Source organism: Panthera pardus, unplaced genomic scaffold, assembly GCF_024362965.1.
Source record: "Panthera pardus isolate Hobbes unplaced genomic scaffold, ASM2436296v1 HiC_scaffold_6, whole genome shotgun sequence".
Lineage (NCBI taxonomy): Eukaryota > Metazoa > Chordata > Mammalia > Carnivora > Felidae > Panthera > Panthera pardus.
The window spans coordinates 116,353,081-116,370,212 of NW_026526991.1; the positions used below are offsets into that span (position 1 = coordinate 116,353,081).

General features: G+C 39.9%; 1 protein-coding gene across 10 annotated transcripts in view; it reads right to left on the reverse strand.

Moving 5' to 3' along the window:
• The window catches only part of ANKRD26 (ankyrin repeat domain containing 26), a 113,773-nt gene extending 103,775 nt beyond the window's left edge, over positions 1–9,998 (reverse strand). For 5 of the 10 annotated variants that reach the window (XM_053895821.1, XM_053895822.1, XM_053895820.1 and 2 more), the window contains exons 1-3: positions 9,590–9,996; positions 4,634–4,748; positions 4,299–4,472 (exon numbers count right to left, since the gene is read on the reverse strand). In XM_053895821.1, coding sequence (XP_053751796.1) covers positions 4,299–4,472; positions 4,634–4,748; positions 9,590–9,816 — 516 coding nt within the window. In that variant the 5' untranslated portion in view covers positions 9,817–9,996. Of the gene's footprint in view, positions 1–3,564; positions 3,823–4,298; positions 4,473–4,633; positions 4,749–9,589 lie in introns of those variants that run through there. The other 5 variants (XM_053895826.1, XM_053895825.1, XM_019465279.2 and 2 more) reach the window with 4 other exon arrangements.
• Between the last annotated feature and the right edge of the window lie 7,134 nt (positions 9,999–17,132).

Genomic DNA, 17,132 nt, shown 5'->3' on the forward strand with positions numbered 1-17,132 from the left:
AAATAAATAGAATACAAAAACAACTTCGAAAGTCTAACTTGGAAAATTCAATCCTATTCCTAACACATTAACATAAAATACAAAATATATATTATAAATTAATATTGATTGTCTTAAAATCCTTGAAATCTTTATCAAAATATACCATAAAAAAGGGGCACCTAGGTAGCTCAGTCAGTTAAGAATCTGACTCTTGATTTTGGCTCAGGTCATGGTCTCACAATTCATGAGTTCAAACCCAGTGCCTCCTAGGGATTCTCTCTCTCTTTCTCTTAATAAACTTTTAAAAAATTACCAAGGTTTCTTTGTGTCCAAAAAGAGATCTGATTAGCACAGTCTTCAAAAAAAAAAAAAAAAAAATATATATATATATATACACACACACACACACACATATATATATATATTTATATCATAAAACAGTAATTGCAAATGCAATGCTTATGGAGGCAAAGTAGGTGACTCGAGTAAGTGAAGAACCTGAGTAGGGACAGTAGCAAACTGGAGAGACACATGCCTCATATAAAAAGGGCAGCCGCTGCAAAGCATACCAAACAGTAGTATGGGCTCAAAGTACCAGGTATGATCCTATAAGAAAAGTCTGAAATCCAGATTTCTGCACGAGTGTCATAATTTTAAATGTTGACTCAATCTATGGAGGAAACTAAATACATCCAGGGGCCAAATTTAGTCAATAGCCCACTTGTATTTTGGTTGTGCATAAAGCAAATATTTGTACATAAAACTTCCCTAAAGTATCAGTATCACATTTTACCAAAAACTTAGGCCCCAACATGTAATAAAAATTGCTATTAAGACTCATAAGAGGGGCACCTGGGTGGCTCAGTCAGCTGAGCATCTGACGCTTGACTTCAGCTCAGGTCATGATCCCAGGATTGTGAGACTGAGTCCCACATTGGCCTTGGCACTTAGCATGGACCCTGCTTAAGATTCTCTCTCTCCCCCTCTGCCACTCTCCCCCATTCACACTCTCTCTAAAATAATTAAAACAAAAAGGCTTGTAACACCCATCTTAAGAATTTTTCCAATGTTTATTAAAACTGCAATCTATTTGTGTTTAATTCTCCCAGATTGTTAATAAAATAGACGAATTAGTTCACAAGAATGCTGAAACTAAATTATTAAAACAATTCCCAACTGTACTGTCACTAACTACATTTCGATGTTTAAAACTATCATTTTGATTATGCCAGGGCAATATGAATTTAATAGACATCATAAGATAGTCTGTCACATAGCTTCAACGAATAAAGAAGATTCAAGATTTTCTCCTATTGCAATCAGGAAAACTCTGCTTGTAATAACCATTTGGTAACATAATGAACAGGTAACAAAAGATATAAAATCCTTAAAGGGTCAGACTCTACTTATTAAAGGACTACCCATAACACTATGGGTGCCAGTGAATAACTGTTGGTTGGATGAAAAATTATTCCTTAAGCCAACAGCTATAGCCAATAATATTCACTTTAACTTCTCACAGAAGTAGAGAAAGATGAAAGGCTAATGCTTTTGGAGAGAGTTGAAGGAAGTAGCATGTATCAAACTGCAGGTCTTCCAGAGATATCTTAGCTTTTGACATCTGTCAATTTATATACTATACTTCTCCATTCAGTAGTTCTTTTGGGTTTTTTTTAATTAAATTATTTATTTTGAGGAAGAGAGAGAGCATGAGCAACTGGGGGAGGGGCAGGGAAAGAGAGAACCTCACGCATCTCTGCACCATCAGTGCAGGGCCCAATGCCCTGCAACCATGAACCATGAGATCACAACCTGAACCATGAGATCCCATGAACTCATGGGGGATCCCATGATCCCATGAACCATGAGATCACAACCTGAGTGGAAGTCGGACACTTAACCAACTGAACCACCCAGGTACCCCTCCATTCAGTAGTTAGCTTTTTTTTTCTTTTTTAAATGTCCACTTATTTTTGAGAGAGAAAGAGACAGAGCACGAGCAGGGGAGGGGCAGAAAGTGAGGGAGACACAGAATCTGAAGCAGGCTCCAGGCTCTGTCTAAGCTGTCAGCACAGAGTCCAACACGGGGCTCAAACTTGTGAACCGTTATATGATGACATGAGCCAAGTCAGACGCTTAACCGACTGAGCCACCCACACGCCCCAATAGTTCTTAACCAAGAGTTGTAGCACAATCTCAAAAAAAAAAATTTCTAAATATCCATGTCTATGTATACATGTTACTAGATTTACTCAAAATGTTCAAGAGGAGAGTTTAGCCTTGTAACAAAATTTTTAACTTCCCCAGGGGACTGGGATTCACCACCACAATTCTAGCTGAGAGCTGGTGCAGCAGACAATTACATCAGTCTCATCTATGTGGCCAACTCCATCATTTGAAGATTTAGCCAAAAGAGTGACTTATCAAAACTGCATTTAATTTCCTTGAGCAGAGGTAGAACAGGGACTAAATGTAAAGTCAAAACGCAACTTGATTTCATTACTTATAAACTTCTTACTTCCCATCAAGATATTCTAGATTTCACAGCAGAGTTTAGACTCTTATCTAAGTGGCTGTTTCTGCCAGAATAGGATTATATGACAGTTAATTATTTGTTCTTTCCTCTCCTTGCCCACTTAATCAACCACTGCCAATCTGATTTCCTCTGAGTCCTCCTACACTTGGTCTCTAGGCAGGTTTATAACTCACTCTTATCCTAAGTAACAATTATTACCCCCAAAAATTGAAGACTTCTTGCCTAAACATATAAACTGGAGGAAAAAAAAACAAAAACAATAAAACAAACAGCCTCTTCTTGTTATTTTCTCTCACTTGCCAAATTTCCAAATTGGCCCACATATTTCTGACTGCTCCCTCCTTTTCCCTTTTTCCTCTTAAGCCTTGGCCAATAAAAGATAAATCCCATTTTTATAAGTCACTTTTTTATCAAATAGGAACTTGTCAACAGCAGCAATATTTCTTATTGTAAAATGCATGTTTGAGTTTTAACACAAAGCCTAAGGCAAATTTTGCTTTCCTATGTTATTTTTCAGTAATTAAAAAAAACAAAATTGGATGGGAAAAATATTTGAAAACAAAGTAAGTTTTACCTTAAATACATTTGTTTTCATAAATATTTGCCATAAATACATAAAACAAAGCTGTATTCTCTAATGCTTCTTTAGAAGTATCCTTATTTAAAGTGAAATCTTAGGGTGCCTAGGTGGCTCAGTTGGTAGAGTATCCAACTTCAGCTCAGATCTTGATCTCATGGGTCATGAGTTCGAGCCCTGCGATGGGCTCTGTGCAGACAGCTGGGAGCCTGGAGAGCCTGCTTCAGATTCTGTGTCTCCCTCTCTCTCTCTGCCCCTCCCCCCTTCATGCTCTGTCTCTGTCTGTCTCTCTCTTTCTCAAAAATAAATAAAAAATAATAATAATAATAATAAAGAAAGAAAGAAAGAAAGAAAGAAAGAAAGAAAGAAAGAAAGAAAGAAAGAAAGGGAAATCTTAGATAATTAAGTTATTTCCAAATATTTTCATTCAGGGAATACTTGAACTTCCAAATACGTAAAACTGACCTACCCGTGTCAACCAAGGGTGTTCCTTTAGAGGCTTCAGCAGTGAAAGGCAATGCATGTCAAAGAAAAGGCAGGTGGGCCAGCAAGCGTGGCCATCATCTACTCCCCATGTACAGCTACGACCCTTCTGAGGAGCTACACAAGGTTGAGCAGGAGCTATTCTCTGAAGTGGGAGACCCCAACATGGTACATGGCTGGCAGAGTGGCTACCAACAAAAGTAGATGCCTTTGCTGGATGTCTAGACATGACCTGACCCCAATGCCCTCATCTTCAGAGCACCGGGGCCTGCAGTGCCCAGCACCTACAACCTGCTGCTTTCTCCTCCCACTTGCACACATCCAAGCTCTCCCTGCTGGGTCTGGTCTCCATTCCTCCTCCCACCTATCCCCAGCAGCACCCCTTGCCTAAGCCCCTGCATAGCACCCAGCCTCCATCATCACCTCACTCCCCTCTAGACCTTTAGTCCTTTATGGGCTCTGAGACTACCATCCACTTGTAGGCACTAATGGAAAGATTTTCTTTCTGGGGTGGAAGGGTGGCTGGGAGATACAACTTTGCCCTTTCTGTGGGCACTACCTTTTTCTTGCCCTCCCTGACTTGGCATTGGAGTTATTTCCATGATGACAGGGACTGATGTATAGAATTCAGTGTGTGTGTGTATGAAATAAAACATTTTGTGGCTAAAATATTCATGTATATATATAAAATTTCAAATATTGTATAAATTAGATCTTTACCTTATTTATTGCTTCAGTATTCGCATTGTATAGCAGCAGCTTCTCTATTATGGATATATTATCACCAAAGGCAGCATAGTGGAGAGCAGTGTTGCCACTCACATCCCTAATATTTGGATCGGCACCATTTTCCAACAGTATGTTTACACATTTCTCTTCCTGGCACTGTACGGCCTGTCAGTGATATGCCAAGAAACAGAGTGTAAATTCTGGGAATTTAAAGTAAGCATGCCACAGGTTTCACCAATTAGTTTTGTTTCAATGCAATAACTTCACTTTCGTTCTAAGTAATAACATCAAATCCATCTCAGGCAGACATAGCTGCTACTACATACCTTCATGAGAGCTGTCCTGTTTTCATTATCACAGAGGTTAAGATGGCATTTCCTCTCTATTAGGAGGGTCACCACTTCTGGATGGCCATTGGCACAGGCCAAATGGAGAGCAGTCCTAAAAAAGTGAGAGGACTTTTTAGGAAATGATAGTGCACTCTCTCAAAACATGCAATTAATTCAGGAAATTGTAAACATTAAGTAGCATGTTATTCCTATGCCTCCAAAACAAAGATTCAGTTTTCCTCTGGAGAAAGTACAATATTTAGTAGTGATTACTCACTACACTAATAAAAGAGCAGCCTATTTGGAGAGAGCATGACCTCGGGATTCAGCTCTACTTGGGTTTGCATCCTAGTTTAACTCTGTCACACACTAGTTATTGCTTAGACTTATCCTCAATGTCCTCAACAAAAGGGGATAAAAATTGTAGTTGTCTCGGGTCACCTGGCTAGCTCAGTCTGAAGAGCATGTAACTCTTGATCTCAGAGTCATGAGTTTGAAGCCCCACAGTAGGTGTAGAGATTACTAAAAAAATGATAGTAATAAAATAAAATGAAATAAATAGTAGTTATCTCACAAGACCTCATTGTGATGCTTAAATGAGGATCTATGCAAGTATTTAGAACACTTCCTAGTACAAATAACATCTCAATAATTGTTGGATAATATGATTATAATTTTTACTATTACTACTGCTTTACATAGACAACACTTCAATTAGGTACCTTAATACAATTATACCTACTTTGCAGACATGTCTTAAGGATTATCAAGAATACTGTTTCAATAATTATAAGATGCTCATTTTGTCACATTTGGTATCTCTGACATTGGAATGCAATTTATGACTCAAAATGTCTTACAACTACAACTGACAAGACTTTAAAAAATTTTTTATTGGGGGCGCCTGGGTGGCTCAGTCGGTTAAGCATCCGACTTCAGCTCAGTTCATGATCTCGCAGTTCGTGAGTTTGAACCCCACATTGGGCTCTGTGCTGACAGTTCAGAGACTGGAGCCTGTTTCAGATTCTGTGTCTCCCTCTCTCTCTGACCCTATCCCATTCATGCTCTGTCCCTCTCTGTCTCAAAAATAAATAAACATTAAAAAAAATTTTTTTTTATTGGTACATAAAATAGTGGCACATCGTAGAATCTTGGTGCCTTCCATTATGTGAAATGATGGTATATACAATAGGTCTATTGCAGTTCTAGTCATATGATTGGCATTTAAATAAATTTTAGTTCTTAAAAGCATTATAGGAAAAGAGGACTAAATTAACAAAAGAAAAACATTTTTAAGTACTTCTTACTTTTCTTCTCAAGAAAGTTTAAGCCAAAGGAAACTCAGGATTCCAATGACCAGGAACAAGGAACAGCTCATTTTATTAAATATTGAGGTCTATAGATTTATGAAAATCAAGTATTTCCAATGATCAATATTAGTATTTAATACTATCATAAATTTCAAAAGGGCAGGTAAAGGTTATCTTTTACAATTTCCTATCTTCAGAAACATTGAAAGGAAGGAGGAAAACTTCAGTTGAGATCCTAATACATGAATTTAAAATTTCTCATCTTAGGGATGCCATGCCGGCTCAGTCAGTAGAGCATACGACCTTGATCTCAGAGTTGTAAATTTGAGCCCCACGATGGGTACAGAGATTACTTTACTTAAAAACTGGTGCAGAGCCTGCTTTAGATGCTCTGTCCCTCCTCTCCCCTTCCCCCTCCCCCTGCTCATGCTCTCACCCTCAACAATAAATAACACTTAAAAAATAAAGTAAACAAGATAAAATCTGGGGCACCTGCGTGGCTCAGTCTGTTAAGGGTGCAACTCTTGATTTGGGCTCAAGTCACGATCTCATGTTCATTGGATCAAGCCCTGTGCTGAGACTCCTTGAAAAGTCTATTTGAAAAGTTCCTGCTTTCAGCACGGGGCCTGCTTGGGATTCTCTCTCTGCCCCTCCATCCCCCCACCTCCCACCCCACCCCTCTCAAAAAATAAATAAATAAACTTAAAAAAATAAAATCTTTAGAAAATAAATAAATAAAATGTCTCATCTGGCTCATACTGTGCAAAATGAAGTCTTTGAGAACGAAAGGATCTTGAGAATATGTCTGCTATATAATATACATGCAGGTTCTAGTTGATAAATAAATGGATGGAAAGTGGATAAATACAGTTGGAGAGTTCAGTATTTTTAACGAAAAGGTATATAAAGTAAAACAATACTTCTGAAACAGCAATAATCATTTATATTTGCTATTTATTTTTTCATAAGCACAAAACTAATATATTGTTTTCATGATTAATATAAATCATTTACCTATTATATGTAATAAAGCTACATATAACAGAAAATATATGTATATGTTTAATATATGCATAATAAAATCTACAAATGCAAATAAAAATATTCCCTTTCTTCTGAAGAGGCCAAAAGTTGTCAGAATATACCAATCCTCAAAAAAATTTTAATTAACTTGGTTTTCTTAATTTACATCCAAAAATATTTTTTAACACAAAGTGAGAAATTATTTTCATGTATATAAGATTCATATTCTTGCTTTTCTCCAGGACTTCTTCAACGATAATAAACCTTTTTTATTGATAATAAACTTTTAATAGGACTTTTATACACCTTTTCCTGTAGAAAGCACAGATTTTCTTTAAAGGAAAAGAAAAATGCATGTAAATTCAAAGTCTCAGAAATAACAAATTTAATCATATTTTGTGCATTTTTGGGCTTAACATAAAACCAAAGACTGCTTGTGTGTACATATGATCAAACTGATTTTTGTTCTCACTTAATGATCAACTAAAGCACAGCTCTGCATCTCTGTGTATATTACCTATGCCACCTTCAATGATCACATATCCATCTTATGGATATAATGCCATACTTATAAAAGCCATTATATGAGTTCTTAATACACTGCTATTTTAAATAGTGCTGAGAAAAGCAAAATGTATGTCATTTATCTCTAGTAATTTCCTAAAGATATTTTAGTAGAAATAAAATTGATGGGTAAAAGGAATACATATTTTTTAAATGTGGTACTTATACCAAATTGTCTATTGGAAAGTCGAAAACAACTTAAACTTTAAGCGGCAGTATAAGCACCATCACTCTATTTTCACAAAGGTTGTAGATGGAAAACTGTATTTCATTCCCTTTTTAACTTAAATTTCTTTTTTACCAGAGACACTATATTTCCCTATGTCCACTGGTCTCGTGTCGATATGCAAAGAAGTACTTTATGCAATTTCAAATTACAGATTTTTTTTTTTGTTTTGATTTCAAAGACTTCCCTGTAAAACGAAGATATATTTTTTTGTCTGATACAAATATGTTGTAAATATTTGCAAGTGCATGGTCTTTTATTTTAATAATATTATTTTCTGATAGAGGCTTTTAGTTTTTTATGTTGCTAAATCAATCTCCAGAATTCTTGATTTTTAAAAAAAATTTTTTTTTATATTTATTTATTTTGGGGAGACAGAGAGACAGTGTGCAAGCAAGGGAGGGGCAGAGAGAGAGGGAGACACAGAATCTGAGCTGTCAGCACAGAGCCTGAAGCGGGGCTCAAACCCACGAAGCACGGGATCATGACCTGGGCCAAAGTTGGACTGCTTAACCAGCCACCCAGGGGCCCCCAATTTTTTTTTTTTTTTTTTCTGAGAGAGAGAGAGAGAGAGAGAGAGAGAGAGAGAGAGAGAGAGAGAGGCGCGAGACAGAATCCCAAGCATGCTCCACATTGACAGCAGGGAGCCCCTCGCAGGGCTTGAACCCACGAACCCCTGAGACTATGACCTGAGTCAAAATCAAGAGTCTGACTGAGCCACCCAGGCACCCCCAAAACTCTTGCTTTTCAAGTCATTCTTAGGATGGGTAAATAGGCATTTGTGGGGGCTTTTTCTGTTACTTTTCTTATTTTGCATATTAAAATGTTTTAATTTATATCCCACCTGGAACTTATTTTAAGGAGATAAAATTCTAACAAGTTTTCTCCAAATCAGCTGTTTCTCCACTATTTACGAATAATTCACCTTTTCCTACTAATATGAAATGTCACCAGCATCAAATTTTAAAGTCTTACGTATATTTGAACGTTTGTCATTTTCTACTCTGGACCACTCCTTTATCTGTCTTTTCAGCTGTTCGTAAATGCATAATTTGTGGAAATTTCAGGTACATTTTGATATCTGGAAGGGCAAATCTACCTCCTATATAAAAAAATAAGTTCTTATTTTAATTCCAGTTCGTTAACATACAGTGTTATATCAGTTTCAGATGTACAAGACAGTGAGTCCAAAAATTTCCTTAATGACATCACAAGAAGAGCATGTGTAACTCAACATTCTTAAAACCATGATGCTTTCATCTGCTTTACCTAAAACTGACAAATACAGGGAGAGTACACATTTTGAGAAAAAGGAGTCCTCCTATTCAGAGCCATCTTCCACTTCAAAATGTCCTTCCAAGGTCCCTCAGTAAATAGCACACAGACATAAACTGGATACTGGATTTTTATCCCAAGAATACTGGATTTTTAGCCCAGAAGTTGATTACAGGAATTATTTCTCCCATTATGCACTTTTCTATAACATTATGGCATGAAAATGAGTCCATTAAAAACAACACGTTATCAACACTTAATTTCGTGTGTATTACTATTGAAATTTGGGTAAATCACGTCAAACTTGAGAGTAAAATGCTCTTCGGGAATCACGACTACGTGCCAAGGCAGCTGAAGATTTTGTTTTTGCCGCTCTCACTGTCCGCCTGGGCGCTAGACCACGTAGGGTTCCCACCACCGAGGGGCAGCGGGACCTCAGGAGGGAAGAAAGCCCAGCTCCCCCAGGGCTCCGATGCACAGGTAGAGCTAGACCAGGTGTGCGCTTCTCCCAGGTCCTTCCCGCCTCCTCCCTGCCAGCCTCCAAGTCCCTATTACCTGTTCATCTTGTCTCTATCATCCACGCCATTTTTCCCCAAGAACAGAATCTGCTGCACTTTCGCTACGTTGCCCACGCAGGCAGCCTTGTGGATCTTTCCGAGATCTCTGTCTCGGACGTGGTAACCCATCAGGAAGTTGTCAATCCTATTATTCTTCTGCCCAACAGAAGCGGAGCCCAAGGGCGACACGCCCTTCTTACTCCCGAACCCAAATATCCTCTTCATTGCTAAGCCTACGGGCTCCACAAAGACTTCACCTCGCCCTCAGCTTTTCACTACTTCCTGAGCCCAACACTAGCGCTACAGATAGGCCAAACACTCCTGGCCACAACACCCCAGCAGTGACGCTCCGCGGCTGTGTAGCTCTCACCTCACGGTAACCTTCGGAAAGCAATGCCGCTTAAAACAAGTGCGCTTGCGCACTTCGGAATACGGAATCACTGCGCGTGCGCACAGAGGGCTAGCGGTCAAGGGTACCCAAAGCGCATGTGCGAGGCCCCAACCTCTCAAATCTCAGTGATTGCTTGACAGCAGGGCTGGGTGCCTTCAGGTGGGAGTTAGCTGAGCGTTTCTGGGCATTTGCAAAAGTTAGGATCGCGGTGTGGAAAAGCAGCCCGTGTATACGACTGAGGCTAGAGTGACGCTGAACTTCGGGATGCTGACTGAGGACGTCGTCCCCCAGAAAACTTCCCTTCAAAAAGCTCTCTAAATCTCTTTATCCCTCAGTTTATTCTTCTTCCGTATCCCTCTGGACCCTAGCCGGTCTCCATAGAATTTAGCAGATGCAGCACCAGCAAACGTTTTCTTAGAGACTCTGACAGCTAGTGACATTAAGTGCAAGTTGATGAGGCGGGGGGAAACAACGTATTCTCCAGATGAAATGAAACCGCATTTCTGCACGCCTCTGAATCCTCCCCTTGGGCCCAACCTTACGTTTACATTTTCTTTTATTTGTTGGTGTTAGTCCCCAATTAAATCTTTAATGAATCCAAGATTTATTTGGGAGCATGGTGTAACATTTAGGAAATTTTTTTTTTAATGTTTATTTGCTTGTCCTAAATAAGACATCTTTTCTCACCTAGTTTAAAATGCCACTTGATCGTAGATTAAATTTTCAGGTATTGTTTTTTTTTTTTTTCTTCCTGTTCCTGGGTTTTACGTTGTGTTCCATTGACTAGTCTGCTTCTTGCATCAGTACACTACTATTTTAACTTCTGACAACAGCTAATATGAAACCAGCTACCCTAAACTCACCAGATTCCTATTACATTTGTTAATGATTTCAAGAATTAACCAAAGTAGGAGCCCCTGGCTGGCTCAGTAGAGCATGCAACTCTTGATCTTGGAGTTGTGAGCCCAAGCCCCACATTGGTCATAGACCTTGCTTAAAAAAAAAACAAGTATTAACCAAAATAAAAATTAACAGAAACCACTGTTTTGTTACAGAAACCACTGTGGTTTTGTGCATTTGCACAAAACGCATGAGCAAAATTTGAAAATGTGGTGTCCATATTTTATAGCAAGACAAATGCATAGATATTAATTTAAGTACTTCTTCAGAGGACGTTGAATGTCATTTTGTGTTTGTTGGTGGAATGATTTGACAAAAAGTTGGTTGTAATTAGCAACTCAGAAAGCAAGTGTCTGCATCTTCAGCAGAATTTGCCGCTGGAATGACCTACAGAGCTCTGGAGAGTTCTAGAGTCCCTGCCGAGAAGGTGGATAACAAGAGTGTATCTTCATTGGTGAAAGACCAGTGAAAGAGAAGTCATGAAAGTCTTTTCCTTTTGTGTTGTTTTTTTTTTTTATTTCTGGGTTGTTTTTTTTTTTTTTTAGTTTAGTTTTGAGAGAGAGAGACGGGGTGTGTGTGTGTGTGTGTGTGTGTGCACACGTGCACATGTGCGTGTGAGCAGGAGACGTACAGAGGGAGAGAGAGAATCCCAGGCAGTCTCTCGGCTGTCAATGCAGAACCCAATGCAGGGCCCAACTCATGAACTGTGAGATCACGACCTGAGCTGAAATCGAAAGTCAGACGCTCAACTAACTGAACCACCCAAGCACCCGTTATCTCCTTTTAAGAGTTAGCAAGAGCAGGGCACCTGGGTGGCTCAGTTGGTTGAGTGTCTGACTTCAGCTCAGGTCACGATCTCATGGTTTGAGGGTTCAAACCCCGAGTCGGGCTCCGTGCTGTCAGCTCGGAGCCTGGAGCCTGTTTCGGATTCTGTGTCTCCTTCTCTCTCTGCCCCTCCCCTTTTTGTGCTCTGTCTCTCAAAAATGAATAAATGTAAAAGAAAAAAGAATAAAAAGAATTACCAAGAGCATCTTTTCATGTGTCTGTTGGCCTGTTGGCCTGGAAGACATCTGGATGTCTTCTTTGGAAAGGTGTGTATTCATGTCTTCTCATTTCTTCACTGGATTATTTGTTTTTCAGGTGTTGAGTTTGGTAAGTTCTTTATACATTCTGGATACTAACCCTTTATCTGATAGTCATTTGAAAATATCTTCTCCCATTCTGTTAGTTGCCTTTTAGTTTTGTTGATTGTTTCCTTTGCAGTGCAGAAGTTTTTATCTTGATAATAAGGTCCCAATAGTTCATTTTTGCATTATTTCCCTCGCCTTCGGAGACCTGTCAAGCAAGAAATTTCTGTGGCTGAAGTCAAAGAAGTTGTTGCCTGTTTTCTCCTCTAGGATTTTCATGGTTTCCTATCTCACATTTAAGTTTCCCCACTGCTATGTCCCACTCTTGTCAGTCTTGAAGATGCACTATGAGGGGCCCCTGGATGGCTCAGTTGGTTGAGCATCCAACCCTTAATTTCAGTTCAGGTCATGATCTCATGTTTCATGAGATTGAGCCCCACATCAGGCTTTGTATTGTCAGGGCAGAGCCTCCTTGGGATTCTCTGGGTCTCTCTGCCCCTCCCCCACTCATGCACTCTCTGTGTCTCTCTCAGAATAAATAAATAAACTTTAAACAAAAAAACAAAAAGAAAGAAAGAAAGAAAGAAAAAGAAAGAAAGAAAGAAAGAGCGAGTTACCAAGAAATTCATCAAATGCTTTTCCACAGCTGCTTCACTCAATCTTTTGGATGTGTCTTCCCTTGCATTCCACTGTATCTATGGAGGAAAACAAACTATATTGTAATTAAACCATGATTACAATATGAGGGCTTAAGTGTATTGAGGCTGATCTGCCAGTGTCACTGCAGATCCCTGACCAGGGAGAACCACATCAAGGGGGCCATAAAGTTAAAACAGAAACATGTATTGAGAACCTTCTTTATTCTAACATTGTGAGAGAAAATCAATAAAGAAATAACAAACATGGCATTCCTATGTTCTGGGAGGGAGGTGAGTTATATTTAGTGCCACATTTAGGGTGAGTACAAAGGGCCAACAGAGTTATGTGAAGATGAGGATAGTGAGTCGGGGAATGATGCACAGGAAGAAGTACTATGAAAGTTAAGACTTAGGGGCACCTGGGTGGCTCAGTCGGTTAAGCGTCCAACTTTGGCTCAGGTCATGATCTCATGGTTCTTGACTTCCAGCTCCCCATCAGGCTCTGTGCCGTCAGCACAGAGCCTGATTTGGATCCTCTGTCCCCCCCTCTCTGCCCCTCCCCAACATGTTCTCTCTCTGTCTCTATTTCAAAATAAATAAACTTTAAAAAAAAAAAAAAGCTAAAACTTAAAGAATGAATAGGGGTTAGCCAGTAGAGCACATTCTAGAAGGAAGACATTTTGTGGTACTGTCCTTCAGCCCTAGGATACCCTTCAGAGCTCTCTTTCGGTATTTTAATTACTATCCCATCATAGTTTTGTAATTCTTTATATTGAACTCCCACTTTTGTTGTGTTTTGGTTTTTTTTTTTTAATTTTGAGAGAAACAGAGAGTGCATGAGTGGAAGAGGGGCAGAGAGAGGGAGAAAGAGAATCCCAAGCAGGCTCCTCACTGTGAGTGCAAGACTCGAACTCACAAACCATGAGATCAAGACCTGAGCCGAAGTCAGACACTTAACTGACTAAGCCACCCAGGAGCCCCATTAAACTTCCACTGTTTAAAATACTATGCCATATCTGTCTTCTATTGGACCCAGACTAATATAAAAGCTACAGAGTTGCACTGTTCAGGTTTGTCTTCAACAGGCTGTAAAGGTGGAGAGCACAGTTGAACTTTAGTTCAAACTGTAGCCAGCTGCTACATTTTCATAACCACCGTAATAATCACACCAAGGCCTTGTGTCTGCCAGGCTGTGTCCAGCCAATGCCTGAGCATAGAATGAATGATTAAAACCTAGTCATTTCTGTCTATCGTAGGACTGCTCTACAGGCAGCCTTCTGATGGGAGATTCAACATCAGGACGCCACGGGCCTGCACTGTGATTCTCCTACTGGGGCTTGCCCTAAGATCCAAGGACAACTTTCCCCCACCACTGTTACCACTAATACCATGGTATCTAGTGGATCCTAGGACCAAAGCAGCGGGGCTTCTTAACACATGGCCTGTGCCTACTGCACAACCCATCTGCTCTGGGCCAACTTAAGTCTTGCATTCTTCAGTGTCACCAAGGTATATGGACGAAAGGAATACTCAGTGTAGGACAGGGTACTATGGACATATTGGGTTGGATAATTCTTTGTGGTGGGGGTCTCTCTTGTGTATGGTAGGATGGTTAGCAGCATTCCCGAAGGCTGCCAACTAGATGCCAGGAGCATCCTTAGTTGTGACAATCGAAAATGTCTCCAGATGAATCTATTATTAGCATAGTGTCTATAGCTAATGATACTGCATTGTATCCTTAAAAATTTGCTTAGAGGGTAGATCTTGTGTTAAGTGTTCTTACAAAAAAATAAGTAATAATGAAAGAGGAGGAAACTTTCGGAGGTGATGATACGGTATGTCTATGGTCTATGGTGATGGTTTCACAGGTATATACTTATCCCCTAACTCATTGAATTCTATATATTAAATATGCACAGCTTTTGACATGTCAAAAAAAATGTCCCCAGACATTGCCAAATATCCCCTGAGAAGCAGAATTCTTTTCCCACCCCACCCCCACCCCACACTCATTGAGAAATCAGTGGTGTAAACTATGCTGCGTCCAGACCGCAAAGAGGCCTACCAGTTTCTGTGTTTTCTTCTTTGTGAAAAGGTATTCAAAATGCAGCAATTTGCCTCTCACTCCTGATCTAATATCTTCACATGCCCCTGACGACTAGATTCCCCCAAAACGTCACTGAGATGACAATTCGTGTGGTCTTACCAAGGCCTAAAGCGTCTCAGCCACCATCATGTCCAATTAGCATGATGTCATCAATGAGATATTCTGGGAGTGTTTAAGTGGACCAGATCTTTTCAGAATATATGACAGAGAGCGGGAGAATTAATATAATCCCGAGGCAAAACAAAATGAATGCTTTGTCCATATATAAATACAGTACAAACTGCTTCTGATCCACTTTCACAACTGGAATCGAAAGGAATGCATTTGCCAAGTCAGTGGTGACATACCATGTATCTGAGGTCTTATTAATCTGTTCTGAAAGGAATACGAGGTCCACAATAACAACTGTGGTTGGGGCTACTATATGAGTGAGTTTACAGTAGTCTACATTTTCCATCTACAATCCATCTACAGATTGGATGGATTCTAACTGTAGATGGATTCCGACTACAATCCATCTAGTTTCTGAAGGGGCCAAGTGAGTGAATCAAACAGAAATATGATAGAGTTCACCATCCCTGCATCATTTAGATCCTGAGTGGTAGCACTATCCCTCTGCATCTCTTCTAGGATACAATATTGGTTTTGGTTTACTCTCTTCAATGAGGGATTGGAGACAGTTTCGGAGTTTCTGCTTGGACTTTTATACTACAATAGCTCTTATCCCTTATGCCAAGTATGTAATGTGGGGGTTATTCCTACTGCCATGTTATTAATTCCAATCATGGGGCACCTAGGTGGCTCAGTTGGTGAAGCATCCGACTCTTGATTTCAGCTCAGGTCATGATCTCATAGTTTGTGAGATCAAGCCCCACATCGGGCTCCATGCTGAGTGTGGAGCCTGCTTGGGATTCTCTCTCTCGCCCTCTCTCTATCCCTCCCTAGTTTGTGCTCTCTCTCTCTCTCTCAAAATAAATAAATAAACTTTAAAAATGTACTGAAAAGGAAAGTGTAATTCCAATCATACACTCTGAGACTTGGGAAATGACCACTGCTAAGTGTGCACACCTGTGAGCCAGACATTAAACTTATTACCTGGTCCTCTAAACTCCTACTGTAATGCTAGCTATGATGATGTTTTGGGGCTCCAGGTATCAGTGGCAACTCAGACTCTATGTCTAAAAGTCCTTGAATAATACACAGGAATTCCATTTTCCCCATTGAAGAAATGGCATTAGATCCATTGGAGAAAGATGGGGAAATATTGTAGATATATTTTCCATGGCATTCCACATCTTTAGTCAGTTGGCTCCAGATCTAGAAATTATCAAGGGATTATGAGTTTTGACTGGGGCAATTGCTCCCATCCCCCAACTCCTTTATTCTTGCCTTTTTCTGGTTGTAGATCTTAAGCAGCACCCTTGTTGTTCACCTGACAAATTTTCTCCAAGGGACACAATGCTCTTTTAACCATCTCTGCTTGTAACCACTTAACCTTGCTATGCTTGTGTTGGTCTTGATGTGTTCTCTCGGCCCTCCCATGAAATGTAGTCCTCTGTTGGGTCTTCTGGCCTCGCATAAAACATCCAGCCCAGCATGCACACTTCCCTTGGTCTCCTTTTTCCTTCATCTGTCACCTGTTAGGGTGTGGTATGAAAAATGTACTTTGTATTTGTGCCCAGTTCCTGGCACAGAACTCCTAAAACCCTTAGAATTTCCTGAGAGATAGGAATGTCTGTTTTCATGAACCCTGTTAATCACAACTGAGTTTATGCTAATGAGGTGACTCATTGCAGGAAGAGGGCCTAGAGAGCTTTAGGAAGGGGATTCATCTCCAGAGGAAACAATCACATGATTAGAAGGTTGGAACTTTCAGCCCTGCCTCCTTTGTCCCCCACAACCTCCAAGAAGGGGAGACTGGAGACTGAATTCAATCACACAGCCAATGATTTAACCAATCATGCTCACATGATGAGACCCCACACAAAAACTCTGAAATGAGGTTCAGGGAGCTTCCTGGTTGGTGAAGATATCAATGTGCTGAGAGGGTGGCATGCTTCAAGAGGGCATGGAAACCTTGTGCTGACCTCCCCAGATCTTGCTGCCCTATGTACCTCTTCATCTGGTTGTTCATGTCTATCGTTTATAATAAACCAGTGATCATACATATAGCACTTTCCTGAAGCGTTCTAGTGAAATATCAAACCTGAAAGAGGATCATGGGAATCCCCAAGTTGTACAGAAGTATAGGTAGCCTGAGAATTTGGGGGCTGTGGCTGGTATCTGAAGTGGGGGTAGTCATGTGAGACTGAGACCCTTAACCTGTGGGGTCTATCTAACTTTGGTAAGTTACTTACTGTATTAAATTGAATTGTAGG